The sequence below is a fragment of the Aulonocara sp. 'chitande type north' Nkhata Bay genome, linkage group LG6 (assembly GCF_057382095.1).
Source record: "Aulonocara sp. 'chitande type north' Nkhata Bay isolate Kocher_YH1m ecotype deep benthic linkage group LG6, A_spYH_male_GT1.1, whole genome shotgun sequence".
NCBI classification, from domain to species: Eukaryota; Metazoa; Chordata; class Actinopteri; order Cichliformes; family Cichlidae; genus Aulonocara; species Aulonocara sp. 'chitande type north' Nkhata Bay.
Window position 1 is genome coordinate 41,837,632 of NC_141349.1, and position 16,612 is coordinate 41,854,243.

Genomic DNA, 16,612 nt, shown 5'->3' on the forward strand with positions numbered 1-16,612 from the left:
CCTGCTGATGCTGTGTGCACTCTGTTGCTGCAGATGAGCCAATCCGACTTGCAAAGGGTGGAGGGCCTGTCAACATGCTTCTTTTTTTTTTTAAACACATCTCGTAGTCACGAGTAGAGTCTAACACAGGTCAGCAAGCTCCAGCCACAAATAACTTCAACCTGCCATGACCTCACTGTAATATATGAAAAACATCTGTAAGATTAGAATAGAGAAAGCTGTAACAGTCCTTAAATTTACGCAAAATGTTTTTGTTTTTTTTAGTAAAATGTTTAAAATGTTACATGGAGGCTGGTCTTGTCTATATTTGGATCCAGTCCACAATTACAATCCCCAGATCGTCTACATTTGATCTGCATGTTTCATATTCAAGAGGAGCGTGAATCATTCGGTTCCTGCCCATCTTATCCTGAATTACATTTCTTATTTGAAATTGGACTGATTTACAATGAACGAGTGTCGTAAATCTTCTCGCTTCCTCCTGTAAAAATACAGTTTTAGAATCCAGATCTAACTTCCCGGTGTAGTGCTCGATCCCCTTTTCTTCTAGCATGATTTAGTGGTGACATACAGGGTGTCCACACCTGACTTTTTCTTCTTCCTTTTGGTGAACTCGTGATTGCATGATCTTGGCTCAGTTTTTCTGTGCTCTCTGTCAGCTTTAACACAAACAGACTTTATTAACCAGATCCCACAGAGCCTGACTGGATTTAGCATTTAGACATAAATATAATCATGTGTAAACCAAAATATAAGACTCTAATGTTTAGAGTCTGAAATAAAAAGTTGTATTGTTAATTGGTAAAATGTAATCTGGTTGGTAATGTTTGGAAGTGTGAAGTCCAGTGAGGAAGAATAATCTCTCGTGTTTGGATTTGTTTTATTCGGGGAAAGGTTTACTTTAGATAAACGGTTCTAATTTTCCTTCCTTTTGTAGTCCTCCTTTGTACATTTTAAAATTAATATCTTATTGTGTTTGCTTGTATTTCTGTGCATTTCAGGGTGGACCAAATCCTTGGGAAGGGCCAAATTCCTCTGGATAAGAAGATTCGAGACAAGCTGCTCTCTGATGGCGATATACTGGAGGACATGAGCATGCTGGGTCGCGTCTGTAAGGTGGAGCGACAGGTCCGTCCTCTGGGTTTTGTTCTTAAAATTTCAGGAGGTTGAGAGGATCAGGGTTTTTGCTAATTGGAACTTCAGTGTTTGGATCCTTGCTGCCTCCGGTCCTCATTACGTACCCCAAAATGCCCCCAGTGTTTCTGGTCAATAAGACTAGAACAGCGCTACGTAAGTGCCAGTCCATCGACAGCAAACCAGCTAAATACAGTAAAATGTGATCCATCTCGACTGCGTTTAAGTTTCCTAAAGTTACAGGAAATAAACTTGTTGGTATTCCGGCTCTGTCCCGCTTCCAGTTTTTATGCAACATTAGACTAACTCAGCTAATCACATTCATCTCCAAACTGCTTATAAGACTAAAACATCTTACTGATCATTTTATTTTGGTATTTGTCACAATGGGTAGAATTCAAAACCTTATTAAGACGGCCCTGAATCACATTTTACTCTTTACAGCAAATTGATTTTTTTCAGGTGCACAAGTTGAAAGTGGCAAATGCATATGAATCCTAAAGCTTAAAACAAACATCTGGTAGAAAGCAAGATGCTGTTGAGGTAGCTATGAGCCCCCAGACCTGATTCTCAAGCATTCAAATCGACACTTAGAGCATCTGTACATTCTGCCAGATGTGGCGGTAGATCACTCCTTTATTCCTCTTCTCTGCTCACAGGTCCAGTCGATTGAGTCGAAGCTGGACTCCCTGCTCGACATTTATCGTCAGGTTCTGCGTAAAGGCTCGTCTTCGGCCCTCACGCTTTCCTCTCTTCCCCTCTTCGAGCTGGAACAGACTTCAGACTACCACTCCTCTGTCTTCAGCAAGGACATGTCCTGCTCCACCCAGGTCAGCAGCAGTGGAGCGCCGCCCACCAGCGGCTTCGTCACTCGCTCCTCCACCAGTTCTCATCTCTCGCAGGGAGGACTCCATCTCATCCTGGGGCCCCCCAACGAGCTCAACCTCAATCTCAATGCCCCCTCTTCCACGCCTCCCTCTGGCCTCGCATCATCCTCTTTCAGCCCATCGCCCCTGCCACATCATCATCACCATCGCCACCACCACCATCCCCAGGCTCAGGCCACCACACCTGAAAGTGGCACTGATGAGGCTATGGGTAGTTCTCCACCCATCCTCACCCCGAACAGTGTCAGCAGTTCAGGGGACAGAGGAGTAAGAGATGGTGGGTTTCCTCTTCTGGCGAGGCTTCCACCTCCACCCCCTCCTAGCCGAAGTCACGGCCCAGGCACTTTAGTGCGAACAGCCTCCATAGAGGTATCCCCTGACATAGAGGACTTTTGTGGAGGTCTTGGGACACAGATGGAGGACAGCGTTGTCGGGAAGGGCCTTGGGTTGGGGCTCAACAGATTGGGGCAGCAGCTCCAAGGGAACAGCAACAGCAGGCTTAGCACAAAGGAGGAGGGATCTTGGAGGAGACAAATGAGCTTGGAGCTGGAGCCCCTGGTGCCACCAGCGCTGGGCTGCTGCTCTGGGTCCAACGAGATGGACCGAGGATTGGGCAAGTCCATGTCAGTGCAGGATCTGAAGCAAGTAGCCCCCACCCATCACGGCCACAGCCTGTCATCTCCAAGCCCCAGTACAAGCAGTGACTCCCCCATTGGCTTCCATAGCTGTAGCCAAGATCCTGGGGGAGGAGGGGGCGGTACAGGCAGGAGGAGTGGAGGTGGGTGGGGTGAGGAGGACCTCTTTATCAGTGATAGAGATATTGAGACGCAGGGACTTGACTTCTTGTCACAGGGGTCTGCCGAGACTCCGACTTACTCCTCAGAACTCCTGAGGACAGGCGGCAGAGCCGGAGCAGGGACCCAGGGCTCAAACCGCAGTCTGGCCAGCGGTCACGCATCCTTGCCCTCTACTGGCAGCAACGAGTTGCTGAACATGCCACACGTACGGCTAAAATAGACCCAGCTACATGTCGGGAAGGCACACCAATCTCACCTCAAAAAGACGGTTTTTATCCTTTTTGGAGGGAAGTGGGTGGGTGGGAATATTACATGGGGTCTTCTTCTGTTTATATTCATGTTGATCCATTTGATAAGAATCACAGTATTTTCATACAGGCTGACCATATGACATATCATTGCATGAGTTTTGTTTTAAAGTGTGATTGACAAATCTGAGATAAGAGCCTGAGAAACGACAACAGAGACACCCAAAAACCTCCGCTGTTAAACTCGGGTTGATATGAGACCTTGACATACAGCATGGAGTGCATGCTTATTGTAAAGAGGTACAGAGATTTGAAAGGTACAGTTTGCAGTCGAGGGCATGGGCTCCTAACACTTATTGAAACCCTCTCTGAGAATGGCCATGTTCAGTGTATAAAAGCCACATTTTGTGTGTCTCCCATCAAACAAGACGTTTCCACACTGAAATGATGTTACATCACTACTGCCAGATGCATTCTTTCTTTCCCATCTTTAACCTCTTAAGATTCACAAGGTCATTGATGACATATCTTAGGTTTCGGTTTCTTAGCATTCAACCCATTTTTGAACATTTTCACCTGTTTGGAAAATGGAAAATCTTTTTATAGAAAAACTGTAATGTGGAAATGAACAAGACTTAATTCTGAGATGTAACGTCGTCTTTGTTTCTGGAAATTTGGCCTTGTGGCTAAAATAAGACCCAACTTTAACCATAATCTGTACAGGTAATCTGAAGTTAAGAGGGTAAATTTTATGAAACTAAAGCAATACATTCAAAGGACAGAATTTAAATCATTTTAGTTTCAATCAAACCTTTAAAAAGAACTCTATTAAAAAGGAATATACCAGTGTAATGTGAATACAGGCAATACGATTTACGTTTTCATGCATGTTTTTTTTTTCCGTCTTTACAGCAAGAACAACAAATTTCTTGTGGTTTTAGGTTGTTGTCCTCAACACAATTTTGGAACTCTGTTTTATAAGGTGCAAGAACACACAGGGAAGGTAGGGGAGGGGCCAGTTGCATTCAGAGATTTGATTGTCAGTAATTAAAATGAACAAATGGGCTCCTGTTTGTGCTTGTAGGGCCCCCCCAAAAAAAGAAAAAATATATACACTGATGTATTGGAGCATAATGATGTTATCAAGTATTGTTATGTTAGTATAAGTACAGTTAGATTCTCTGAGCACCATGGTTCTTTATCTCTTATGTTTTCCATCAAGGTAAAATGATATTTTTGGACTGTTCAACCACAATCACTGACTGTATATAAGAGATGGACGTAGCTTCTAGATCTGAAAAGTGAAGTCAATGCAGAAGTGCCTTAAACCTGCATTCTTTTTGATGGCCAGCAGGGGGACACTCCCTTGGTTCAAAAAGAAAGCCCTGTTGTATAAACTGAGAAAGAAATGTCCCTGCTGCTCACTTCCTCGATGGGTTCATAGTTAACATCACTAGTTTCAAGTAAAATATTGTTCATTTTGTGAATCGTGATCCCTATTACTGTGCAGGACATAAAGCAGGTTTACAGGGTGAACATATGGGCATTAAGTGTCCCTCAGTTTCACCATCAGCTCCACCTCTGCTTTCAAAAACACCAAGATGGGAACCCCAAAAGTGCTTCATAGCAGGAAATGAGTAACCGATAGGTGAAAGCAGAGTGGCTACCTCCATCTTATATAGTCTTTGTTCACTTAAACTCAGATTCTTTTGGTGTCTTATTTTGAAACTTATAAAACCATAAGCTGCTACTCAGAGGTTCAGCGGGAAGAAAAGATATGCTTTATCACAAAGCCCAACTTTTGTGTACTTTGGGCTTTTTCCAAACACAACAGGTACATTTAAGTGTGGATTTTATCTTAAGTTGGGGAGTGGAACCACTCCTTACAACACCCTCTTCAAGCCGTTGGTCTACAAATGTTTCCTGCCCTACATATTTGTATATTCTTGTTTCCATGCCCCGCCCTCTCTCCTTGCTATTTGTGGGATCAGCCCGGGAGCTGGCGTTACAACAACAAAGTGATAGTCTGCCAAAAAAGTGATTCCTGATGTTTCAGTGTGTGTTTTATTTGTAATGTCTTTATTTATATTGATTAATAGACTTGAACAGGATTTTAAAAAGGAGTTTTACATAAAATAACAAAATGACCAGTTTTGCAAGTGTCTTTGTGACCATGTTGGTCTCTTAAAACGTCGCATAAGTCGTATTTGTTTCAACTACTGCTGCGCTCTTGACCAGATCACTCTTAAAGACATTTTTGATATCAATGAGATTTGTTAACTGGATAAATAAAGGATATATATGCATCTATTCTCTTCCACTTATAAGGATAAGTGGAAGAGGGTTACGGGGTGGGACTCTAGCCTGTGTCGTCTACCATAGGCGAGAGGCAGGATATGCCCTGGACAGGTCGCCAGTCTGTCGCAGGGCTAACGTGTAGGGACAGACAACCATTCCCACCTATGGGCAATTTAGAATGACCAATTAACCTAACCCCACAAACTGCATGTCTGTGGAGTGTGGGAGGAAGCTTGAGAACCCACACAAACACAGGGAGAAAATGCAAACGCCACACAGAAGGGTCCTGGCCAGATTGTGGAGTTGAGCTGTCTGAGGCAACAGTGCTAACCAGCACGGCACCGTGCGGCCCTACATATATAAACGCCAAAAACTCTGCAGCTTCTACCTTGTGGCAGGAATGCTGTTGTAGCTCAAGATGACTTGATATCATTCATGAGGGATACATTTGATACATGTTTTATATATTATAGGCTAACAAGTGATTTACAGTAGTTTAAATACAGGCAATCATTTTTTTGGCAGACGATCACTTTTTTGTCAACACCACCACCAATCCTCAGCCCGAGGTCATAGCTCACCATCTATTTGTTACCTTCTTTCAAATGCCCAGTTGTGTTTGAGGTTGAGTTCCCTGCTATTGGCTCAGGGAGTTATTTTTCTGGTCAGAATGAGTCTTTGGGGTTGACCAAGCATGAAGAGCCAACACAAATTGTTATTTCTGACCATTTCCTTGGATAAATTAAACCCCATGTTAAAAAATGTTGGTCTCTTTGATGGGTGGCCGTAAAACCCCTGAACTCAAATCATGTTTCAAAGGCATGCATGCAAGTTTGCTGTATGCACACGTGTACAGAGAAGAATGCCCATTCCCACCAGCAGCCAGTGAGGACGTCAACAGAGGTTACAAGCAGCGGCTGTTAACTTCACATCAATTATGCACCGACCGGTTGGTTTCCCTGCCGATCGCAGCCATGGATTGAAGAACATCTCAAATGTCATTACCTGGTTTAAGAGAATTGCTTAATGTCAGAACAGGTGTGTGACCTGGCAAAGCACTTTGTTTTGGTTCAGAAACACTGAAGGAAATGTTTCGACGTACGAGTTTTTCTTGTATCTGGCTTTTCTCCCGGCCTGTTCTTACATGAGGGAAGATTTTTAAACTCTTATTTAAAATCATGGTCAATGTTTGCTTTTTTTCTATACTCTGTGATGTGGGGATTATTTTTGCTTCCTGGCTACAGAATGTATAGTCGCTGAGTATTGACATTAAAACAAGAAAAGCAATGTCAAACCTCCTTGTTGCATGTTAGAGAATTAGATGCATTTGATACGGTTAAGTAGGTTTTTCTGGTACTTGGGAAAACTATTACAGCACAGCTAGATGCAGATCAGTTTTGGTGATTGGTCCACCTCTGGCTATCACAGGTAAAAACTGCCCATCTGGTCGATCTACATTTCTACCCTCACCTACAATTGTGGATCTGAGTGTCCCTGCCCGTGTGACACAGACAGGCTAAATAGCAGGGTAGAACGTGGACTGATCTATAGATGCATGACATAAAACACCTGAATAGATTCTGCAGATACCCCTTACCAAAAACCAGAAAAGTTTAAGGAAGTTTAGTTTGCTTTGAAGAATGGATTTTAATCTCCTTTGCATGAAGAGGCTGCCATATCCAAACCTATCTAGAAGTGATAATGAATGCTATGCCATCACTTGAGTTTAAAATCAAGGAGCCCAGCTCTGATATGAAGTCTACAAAATGTGCAGTACATCCAGTATACCGGTGCCTTGCTTGTATGGTACATATTGAGCTTTGAGTTAATTTAGTTTCTGAAAGGTGCATTAGGTTCCTCCACACAGAGATGATTGCACTGTCTTTATTTCCTCTCATTAGGTCCTTACTTGAGGCATTTTAGTTTTTATATTCAGAGATTTTGCTATTGAGCTAAAAATGGACCTTTGACATGTTACCATTCTGTCTGTGTGTCATTTTAATTTATTTAAATTATGTTCACATATTTACACACTAGTAATAATCTCAGATTTATGAAGCCTGTAATGTAAATGCAAGCAAACTTTTATTCTCATTCATCAATAAAGGAAATTCTACAGATGTTTTTTGGTGGTTTTGATTTGAATGAAATGAGGAGCAGAGAGATAATGTTTAAACACCTTTACTTGTATGAACGTAGAATCACAAATAACAGCGGTTAAGGTAAACTTAACAGTAACATTTATCAGAGCTACTTGGAGGGAGTTTAAGTTGAGCAAAGTGCGAGGCACAGAGAGTTTCTCTAAGGTGCAAACATGCAAGAAGCTGATCTACCTCAGGCTAACAAGTTTATCTTTTTGTTAAAGCTACAACACAGAGCTTACATGAACGAAGAGCTGACAAAAGAATGCGTCTGCCTCGTCACTACGATTGTCGTCTAGATCCACGAGAAGCTGAATCATTAACTTCAACAGGCAGAGAACTGTAACGCAAACCTATTGTGTTCTGCTGCAATAAAACCTACATAAGACGAGCACTAACAGCGTTTTGGTTAGTTTTTTTCCTTCGTCTGCTTTTGCGATGCATTGTGATAATAGACCAGACGCTGACTATGGAGTGCAGAAGGGGCGGGGTGTGTCTTCGGCCATGGTGAGCGTTTGGGGCAGCAGCCCAGCACAACGTTCATTTGGCCTTCTGCGCCTTCTGTGCCGATTTGGTGATCTTACCACTCGTGGCGGCTTTCTTTTCCACGCCTTTGATGACGCCCACCGCCACCGTCTGACGCATGTCACGGACAGCAAAGCGCCCTGAGGAAGAATTATTGGTAAAAAATGTGCATTAACATACAGAGAGGAGGTGACCTAAGTATGTGTCAAGAGATTTTTGTTTTTATATAATTTGATCAGCTTCATGAAATGTGTTTTCTGTTGTTTAAGCAATCTAAATGTCTATGTGACTTTTCACCTAATAACTTAGTGATGAACTTATTCAGCTACTAAAACCACTTCCTGTTTTTCTTGAGAACAAATGTAGAAAGGGGAAATAACCCGTTGCTTTGGGTTTGTGCAGAGTCAGAGTGACGTTGTTATTTTTACACACACACAGACATGTAACAGGAATCCAGGGATATTTAGCTTTTTTTTTTTATTATTGTTTTATTCGTCTGATAGAAAAATGTCACGCATGACAGACGATCCTCTGATTCAGAAGTTGTGTTCTCCCTAACGGGCAAATTTTATGATTTTAAAATTGTCTAACTTCAGCTATCCATAACTGTCCATTTATGTTCACTGATTAAATAAAGCAGTGAAGACAGACTAGAAGGTGGAGAGAGAGAAGATACAGCACTTCGACCATGTGGTATATGGTCACCTGTGCCCCCACCCTTTCTTTCTGTGCTGCTGGATAGACAGGAAGCTATCGAGAGTGCTGCTTCTCTCCAAAAAATAATTTAAAAAAATTTTTTTTTAATTTTTTTTTTAATATTCACCTATATGATCAAGTTTAGAATATCCATTGAATTTATGCAAATAATAAATTTGGCATTTTAAGATATATTTCTGTCCTTTTCACCTTTATTAGACAGTGACAGATAACTGTGGGGTGAATAGAGAGATTATTTGAGCTGGAATCGAACCCAGGCATCTGCAGTGGGGACAAAGCCTTCAGTACATGTTGTTCTACAGGCATCGCCAATAATCTGGTTTTAGTTTGAATTGAAAACTAATTTCTTACTGTCAGTGAGAGTAAAGTTTGGATAATTCACAGTCAAATAAAGCTAAAATTTAGATCCACAAAATCCAGTTTCAGGATAAAAAAAAACCTACCGAGCGGCGGGTACTCAGAGAAGCTCTCCACACACATGGGCTTCCCGGGGATCATATCAACAATGGCGGCATCTCCAGACTTCAGGGACTTGGGATTGTCCTCGAGCTTCTTACCAGAGCGACGGTCAATCTTTTCCTTCAGCTCAGCAAACTTGCACGCAATGTGTGCAGTGTGGCAGTCCAGCACGGGGGCATATCCAGCACTGATCTGACCAGGGTGGTTCAGGATAATCACCTGCAGGGCAGCAGACACAGGTATTATTTGTAAACCTGGAGAGGAACAGAAGGAAGGATGTGCATTTCACACTACTGACAGCACACCTGAGAAGTGAAGCCAGCTGCCTCCTGTGGCGGGTCGTTCCTGCTGTCTCCAGCCACGTTGCCACGGCGAATATCCTTCACAGACACGTTCTTGACGTTGAAGCCCACGTTGTCACCGGGCAGTGCCTCAGTTAGGGCCTCGTGGTGCATCTCCACAGATTTCACCTCAGTGGTCACATTGACGGGGGCAAAGGTCACCACCATGCCAGGTTTTAGGATGCCGGTCTCCACTCGACCCACGGGTACAGTACCGATGCCTGGAGGAGAGGCAGGTTAACAACTTTACAGCTGTGTGGAAGTCCTGCATGGATTAAAGTCGTATACTTCTAAGCCTCAGCATTTAGGACAGAATGAACCAAAGGGAATTTCTTCAGACCTCATTCAGCTCAGCTGTTTTTATCACAAGGTGATCTCATTCCTATTTTCATACATATTCTGGAACAACCAACACTTCAGCCAAACTTCACAACACATTTCATCCTTACAGCCTCACCTCCAATCTTGTACACGTCCTGCAGAGGCAGGCGGAGGGGCTTATCGGTCGGACGCGTCGGAGGTTGGATGGCGTCCAGAGCCTCGAGCAGTGTGGTGCCTGAGGCACTTCCATCTTTACGGTTGATCTTCCAGCCCTTGAACCAGGTCATCTGTGAAGGGAGAGAAGCCCACATGTCTGCAGCTTAGCAAGGAGTGATAAGATGTGAATGTTAACACCAGATAAATTCTGAGCTAGAATTTTACACCCAGAAGCCATTTGCCAAAGCTGAAGAAGGAATGAGGAGCTAACTAGCAGGCATTAGACCTGTAAGCATGTTGGAGTATTTTTACCCAAAAGCTCATTCTTTAATAGTTATAAAACCTTATATTATTATAGACGTGTAACTCCCTGCTAGTCTCAGACAAATAAAAGAGTCATAGCTGGTCTCATGGCAGTCTCACGTTAGGGCTGGGCTCCAGCATGTTGTCCCCATTCCAGCCAGAAATGGGCACGAAAGCCACGGTGTCAGGGTTGTAGCCAATCTTCTTGATGTAAGTGCTGACTTCCTTCACAATCTCCTCATAGCGCTTCTGGCTGTAGTTGGGCTCAGTGGAATCCATCTTGTTGATGCCCACAATGAGCTGTTTTACTCCCAGGGTGTAGGCGAGGAGGGCGTGCTCACGTGTCTGCCCGTTCTTTGAGATGCCAGCTTCAAATTCGCCCACGCCCGCCGCCACAATCAACACAGCACAGTCAGCCTGAGGGGAGGGAGACAGATGTGAAAACGTCTTTCCACCTTAAGTTTCTCCATCAACCATTTCTCTCATGTTATACTCTTCTACTTATTCTAATGCTACTAGCTACAGTCTTTCCCACGTTTTTGAATCCTTCTGAGATTCCATTCGCCTTTGGGTTAATGGAGAAACACCTCACTCAGTTCAATTACCCTTCTTGTACCAGCGATTCTAGAGAGGATCTCGTCCCATGCTTGGGAGTAGTCCATTCCAAGCATTTAGGACAGAAGCTGATGATGGTGGTCATCGTCTCAATCTGCACAGTTGTATGTGTAGGGTAAAGGACTACACAAACAGTATAATCGTATCTCTGACTGACCCTGCACTAAACTCAGTTAGGTGTTATTCAAAGTTATGGAACAGTTGTTGTTTTACTTTCTATATAATTGTGTGACACTGTGGAATTTGTTTTAAATTTTCTACTGTTTTTTTTTTGCATCTATTTTATTTGCTATGGACCCGTGTGTGTCTTAAATAAAGTGAAACTAAACTAAACTATGATCTCTCTGTGAGCTCAAGAACAAGGAATGTCATCACCAGCTGAGATCAGAGATGTTGGAGTTTTTCTCACTGAAAGATCTGCAGAGGAAAAACTTATAAATGGCATTTAACACGAGCACTTAAGAAGTCCACTGAACTGTACCTGTGAGGTCCCAGTGATCATGTTCTTGATAAAGTCCCTGTGCCCTGGAGCATCAATGATGGTGACGTAGTACTTGCTGGTCTCGAACTTCCAAAGAGAAATGTCGATGGTGATGCCACGTTCACGTTCAGCTTTCAGCTTGTCCAGCACCCAGGCATATTTGAAGGAACCCTTTCCCATCTACAAGGTGTAAAAGGTAAATCAATAAGACTGATGACCGAATATTTTTTGTGGACTTGTAATAAAAAGATGAGAATATTATCCAGAGTAGGAGACAAGTAGACCGAAAATAGGAGTTAAATAGCAGAAAAATTTCAAAATGATCTTTTTTTGAAGTAAGAACAACATGAGTCATACCTCTGCAGCTTCCTTCTCAAACTTTTCAATTGTCCTCTTGTCAATGCCACCACACTTATAGATCAGGTGGCCGGTGGTGGTGGACTTGCCTGAGTCAACATGTCCAATTACCACAATGTTGATATGGAGCTTCTCCTTCCCCATCGCTGCTCACTCTGACAACAAGACAAGAAACGGATACAGACTTGGGTCATCTCCATAAAGGGAACAGAAAAAGTAATGCAAAGACACAATTATAATTTTTATCTTGATTTCTTTGTTTTAACTCTGGAAGCCAAACACTCAACTGAAATTAAAATCTGAAAAATTAAACAGCCTGAAAATTGTCTCTCATTTAAACCGGGTGTCAGAAAAATGAATTTATCAGCAGAGCTTTAAAACATATTTGAGCCTCATAAAGAAGGTGACAGATCCCATTAAAATGAAATTGGCCAATCAACATTATTGACAATTGATTTGGCCACTCCTAAAGTCCCTTCTCTCTGATAGGTTTATTTTTTTGAGTCAGACCAATACTAAGTTGGCCACACAACCTAAACATGGCTGCATTAAACCGCTTGAATCAAAGTTCAAAATCTCCACTTCAGTCACATCTTGACTGATATTTGGATCCAAATGGCTTTGTAATATAATGTGTTGTCCTCAGCTTGATTAAATAATCTTTCACTTCAGCTCTTTGGACAGCTTCACACAAGGGCTGTGCGATATGACCAAAATCTCATATCCCAATATAAGACATTTATCGTCCCGACAACGTTATGTATCACAAAAATTTTACATTTTCTGTAAATTCTGTGAATCTCGGGCAGCTCGATTTGCGTGAAGTTTTTTTTTTTTAGCTGGTCGTGTACCTAGAGTCAAGTGTTTGGACCGATGCATGAAACTACATTTTTAGACATTTTCTTTGTGACTATTTATTACACGGCGTGCTGCGGGGAAAAGCCTGTTCTGACGTTTGATTCTAAGGTTTATTTTTTAGCACCTGACGGCTCTTTTTTGCTTCTCATCCGTACTCCTTCATGTGATTCAGTTTATTTTGAAAAAATCTCAACAGGATCTTCAGCTTTATTGTGAAAGGTTTATGTAGAAAATAAACAAGCGGACGACGGAGCCACGCAATGGTTTTACGGTCGTTGTTGCTAACGTCAACGCATAAAAACAGTCGCTTCTCCGTCCGTAGCGTGGTTATATTAAATATAGGAAAAAGAGAGAACTTTAAGAAATTCTACAGTGACTATCAAAACAATGAAAAAATATTGCCATAAACAGTTTATTTTGCAACACCAAGAAACAAACGAAAGCGTAATATATGCAACGATTGACGTTTTCATATCATCATCTGATATATATCGCTATATCAAACAGCCCTACTTCACACATAATGTGTGTGTGAGGAGAAAAAAGGAGATACCAATGTGACTGTACCTGACATCATCCTGCAGCAGCCTAATGACTCACTGTAACCAAAATAAGTCTAATGCAAATAAGTTGGATGAATAACTCCAACACATTATTTATATTTGATGGTGTTCATACCGAGCTTGTTATCATTTATTACTTCGCTAATAAATTCAACAAATGTATATTCTTGGATCCATTAACTTTTCACTTTTAATTTACAGAGTTATGGAAGCTGTTTATATCAAGCCTGATTTTATCTCACATATAAACAAATGAGTCCTCACAGGGAGGATTACAGATTATTAATGCAAAACAGGTATTGGATTAAGCAGATACCTTGGCTGTGGGCATCTGTATCGGAACTGGAAAAAGCCAGATCAGTGCACTGCGTTGATGTATGGAGGGCAAATTATAAAACTGTGCCACTGTTCAAATACTTGTGGATTTTATTGTATATAAACAAGAACTGCTTCTCAAATGTAGGTTTCAGCTTTTATGCTCCTTATATCTGGAACAAACTCCCAGAAAGCCTCAGATCAGCTGAAACACTCAGTTTATTTAAATCCAGGTTGAAGACTCACCTGTTCTCAGCTGCATTTGAATAAAGCACGAAATCCACACTTTTAAGCTTAAATTTCAAAACTTACACTAACTACTGATCTTATCTATTTCTGATTTTATCTGTTTTGATTTTATATACTGTTTTGTTTGTTTGTTTGTTTGTTAAGTGGGTTTAGAGCTCTGGGTAGCTCCCCAGCTGGGTCTAGACTGGGTCTAGAGAGTATTTTAAATTCAGGGAATTTAAAATAGAAAGTAGCTCGTCCACAGAAGGACTGGTAGCTCCCCTTACGATAAGGGTTCAGATCGCGCGAACAGGTGTGAAATGTGTGTGTTTAGTTAGTTTGTTTATTTGCTTGTTTTAATCAATTTTAAATCATGCTTTTTATTTGTTTTTGTTTCTAATGTCTCTGTAAAGCACTTTGAATCACCTTGTTGTTGAATTGTGCTATACAAATAAATTTGCCTTGCCTTGCCTCCGACAAGCCTTTCTGCTTTAATCTGTCCTTACTCTGGTGCTATGAAGGCATGTCCAGGAAATGCTCTCATAATTATTCCTTATTAATTTAACTAAGAAGATGCACCTCACCTGCTCTCCTATGACCACAAATACTGTACTGTACTTCAAATATACACCATTCTTTGCACAGTAGGAGTATTTCAAAAGTGAAGCATTTGGGTCAATTCAATTTCAATTCAGTTTTATTTATTTAGCAACAAAACAACAAAAGTAGCCTCAAGGCGCTTCATATTGTGAGGAAAAGGCCCTAAAGTAATACAGAGAAAACCCCAAAAATCACCAACAGTGGAAATGTGCACAGTCCTTTATTTTTAAAATAGACTAGACTCTCTAACCTATTTATGTGTTTGTCATTCTTTTCCTCCCCATTTCTTCTGTGTAGCAAGAAGAAAATATAACCTGGCACTATTTTTAACAAAACATCCACTAAAACAAGGCACAGTAATTGACTTATTCATTAACTATTTAATGAATTAATTCTGGTAAAAACCAAATTGCAGTTTAAGTGAACTGTTAAAGTACAAACTGTCGGGTATTTTTTTCAGTTCAGATTTCTTTTCAACAATTATACTTTTTTGGCAATATTCTCAATTCATTTACATTTTCTCCTGTCACGTGACCTTATCAATTGGGTCCCTTTTTCGTACCAAGTGGTTTAAACTACTATTAGGGCTGTTACAGTTCTTGAATATTAAATATTAGTGTGATATTAATGTATAATAACAACGGATCTAACATTAATATCACATTTAATGGTGGCCTATAAAATACTGGTACGCCCCACTAAATGGCTAAGAGGGATTTTATATACTTTTTACACTGTACTTAATAAATATGGGACACTAAATAATTAATTTAGTGTACCTGTTAAACTTGAAAACATTTTCTTTCCAAGCCTTTATTTATGTATTAAACCCGAGTTTATTTACAGCATAGCACATTAGGTTTTATATTAAAAAAACAAAACACATTTGTACTATTTCACACCAAGGCTCAGACTGGCATATAAATATAGAATGCACGAGTTAGTTACATAATAAAATAAGTTAATTTAATAATAACAAGCCGGTTAAAAGTAAAGCTCATATTAGTTTGCTTCTATTATGACAAAATTTACCGCCCTACGAGCTAACAATAAGCTAACGGGATTTCCCGCTGGTATTTTGAAAGTTTACATTGAAATTTAAACAGAGACATATCCAAATTAACAATTAGAAATATATACATAAAACAAAATAATACACTAGCTCCAACCATCACCTTACCTTTTGTTTTCTGAGGCTAAACAAAATTTAGTTAGCTAACAGTAAGTCTGATTAGCAACACCTGCACTACTCCCTCACAAGCTAAGGAAGTGTCTTGCGCATGGGCAGTTCAGCAGATTTAGAAGCTTGCAGACTAAACCAAGGTTATTATAGTCAAATAGACAACAAATGAACTACCAAAAAAAAAACAAAAAAAATTGTTGGAATGAACCTAAACTTTTATTTTACTGCATAAACCGGTGGTTATTTAAATATATAAGTGTCTGGGAGGGGTAAGGGGGTAAATACTGCATTTACTGTTCTGTTCGTTTAGCAGGCTATGAAAGGAAAATGTTGGCATTTGCCAAAATACACAGTAAACTGAGCTAACATCAGAGCACAGCAGCCCATACACTCAAGACTCGTGCACTTCAAAATGAAGCCCCCCAATCTTACAAATCTCATCCAGCTCATCAGATCGGACGTAAAAACGTGTCATTGCAGGACATTTCTGTGCGACACTGCCGCAACGACCAGGCGGTGGTCATGAGGCTGCAGACCTGCACTAGAGACGCCCGCATGTCCCAGGAGTCACACAGTTATTACACAGCACTATTTAGCTGTGGCAGCGCGATGTTGCTGATGAAGATGATGGTGTGGCCGTTGGGGAGCAATGTCTGTGCGCTGAAACTGCGCCATCCGGGCCTACCCAGCCCCCCACGCCCCTCTGTACTTTTTGGTACCTCTCTCCTTTATCAAATTACCGTGACATGGAAGCCAAACAACATTCAAGCCTCACTGTCAGTGTGATGCAATTACATAACAACCATCACACACAGAACACACATGAAATCCCCATCCATCTGCGGAGGATTAGTGAAGGATGCAGGAAAAGAGCGCAGCTTTTTGCGCTGGAAAACACCCTGAAAAACATCCCAAAGCCTACCCTACCTTCAGCCGCGGGGCGCGCTCACTGGACTGCGGTGAAACTGGAGATGCTGCCGGTGTGATGCACCGACACCGACACAAACACAGAGCTGCTGTCAGGTGGCGTCACACGCGTCACTCTGTGAAACAATGAGCCGCTAGATGGCGCTCTGCTGCAACAG

At 41.4% G+C, this 16,612-nt stretch overlaps 2 protein-coding genes across 5 annotated transcripts in view; one reads left to right on the top strand and one right to left on the bottom strand.

Annotated features, from left to right (window-relative positions):
- Window positions 1-7,560, top strand: part of kcnq5b (potassium voltage-gated channel, KQT-like subfamily, member 5b) — a 142,980-nt gene extending 135,420 nt beyond the window's left edge. For 2 of the 3 annotated variants that reach the window (XM_086297054.1, XM_086297055.1), the window contains exons 14-15: window positions 1,002-1,128; window positions 1,794-7,560. In XM_086297054.1, the coding sequence (XP_086153180.1) occupies window positions 1,002-1,128; window positions 1,794-3,038 (1,372 nt within the window). In that variant the 3' untranslated portion in view covers window positions 3,039-7,560. The remainder of the gene's footprint in view (window positions 1-1,001; window positions 1,129-1,793) is intronic. The other variant, XM_086297057.1, reaches the window with a different exon arrangement.
- LOC147328573 (elongation factor 1-alpha 1) lies at window positions 7,530-16,596 on the bottom strand. 2 transcript variants are annotated; one of them, XM_086297067.1, is made up of 8 exons: window positions 16,455-16,596; window positions 11,781-11,935; window positions 11,424-11,603; window positions 10,448-10,744; window positions 10,005-10,155; window positions 9,512-9,768; window positions 9,191-9,425; window positions 7,530-8,170 (listed from the first exon to the last, which is right to left on the bottom strand). In XM_086297067.1, the coding sequence occupies exons 2-8, from the start codon at window positions 11,922-11,924 to the stop codon at window positions 8,046-8,048; spliced, it is 1,389 nt and encodes a 462-aa protein (XP_086153193.1). In that variant the 5' UTR covers window positions 11,925-11,935; window positions 16,455-16,596; the 3' UTR covers window positions 7,530-8,045. The 2 variants fall into 2 exon arrangements, with proteins under 2 accessions (XP_086153193.1, XP_086153192.1); XM_086297066.1 differs by lacking the exon at window positions 16,455-16,596 and adding an exon at window positions 15,525-15,651.
- Between the last annotated feature and the right edge of the window lie 16 nt (window positions 16,597-16,612).

Excerpts from the sequence above, each read along its gene's own strand:
- LOC147328573 (XM_086297067.1), bottom strand. The coding sequence starts at position 11,924 with ATGGGGAAGGAGAAGCTCCATATCAACATTGTGGTAATTGGACATGTT. Across the intron at positions 9,769-10,004 it reads GGACGTGTACAAGATTGGAG|GCATCGGTACTGTACCCGTG; the intron begins GTGAGGCTGTAA and ends CCTCTCCTCCAG. Across the intron at positions 8,171-9,190 it reads CTCTGAGTACCCGCCGCTCG|GGCGCTTTGCTGTCCGTGAC; the intron begins GTAGGTTTTTTT and ends ATTCTTCCTCAG.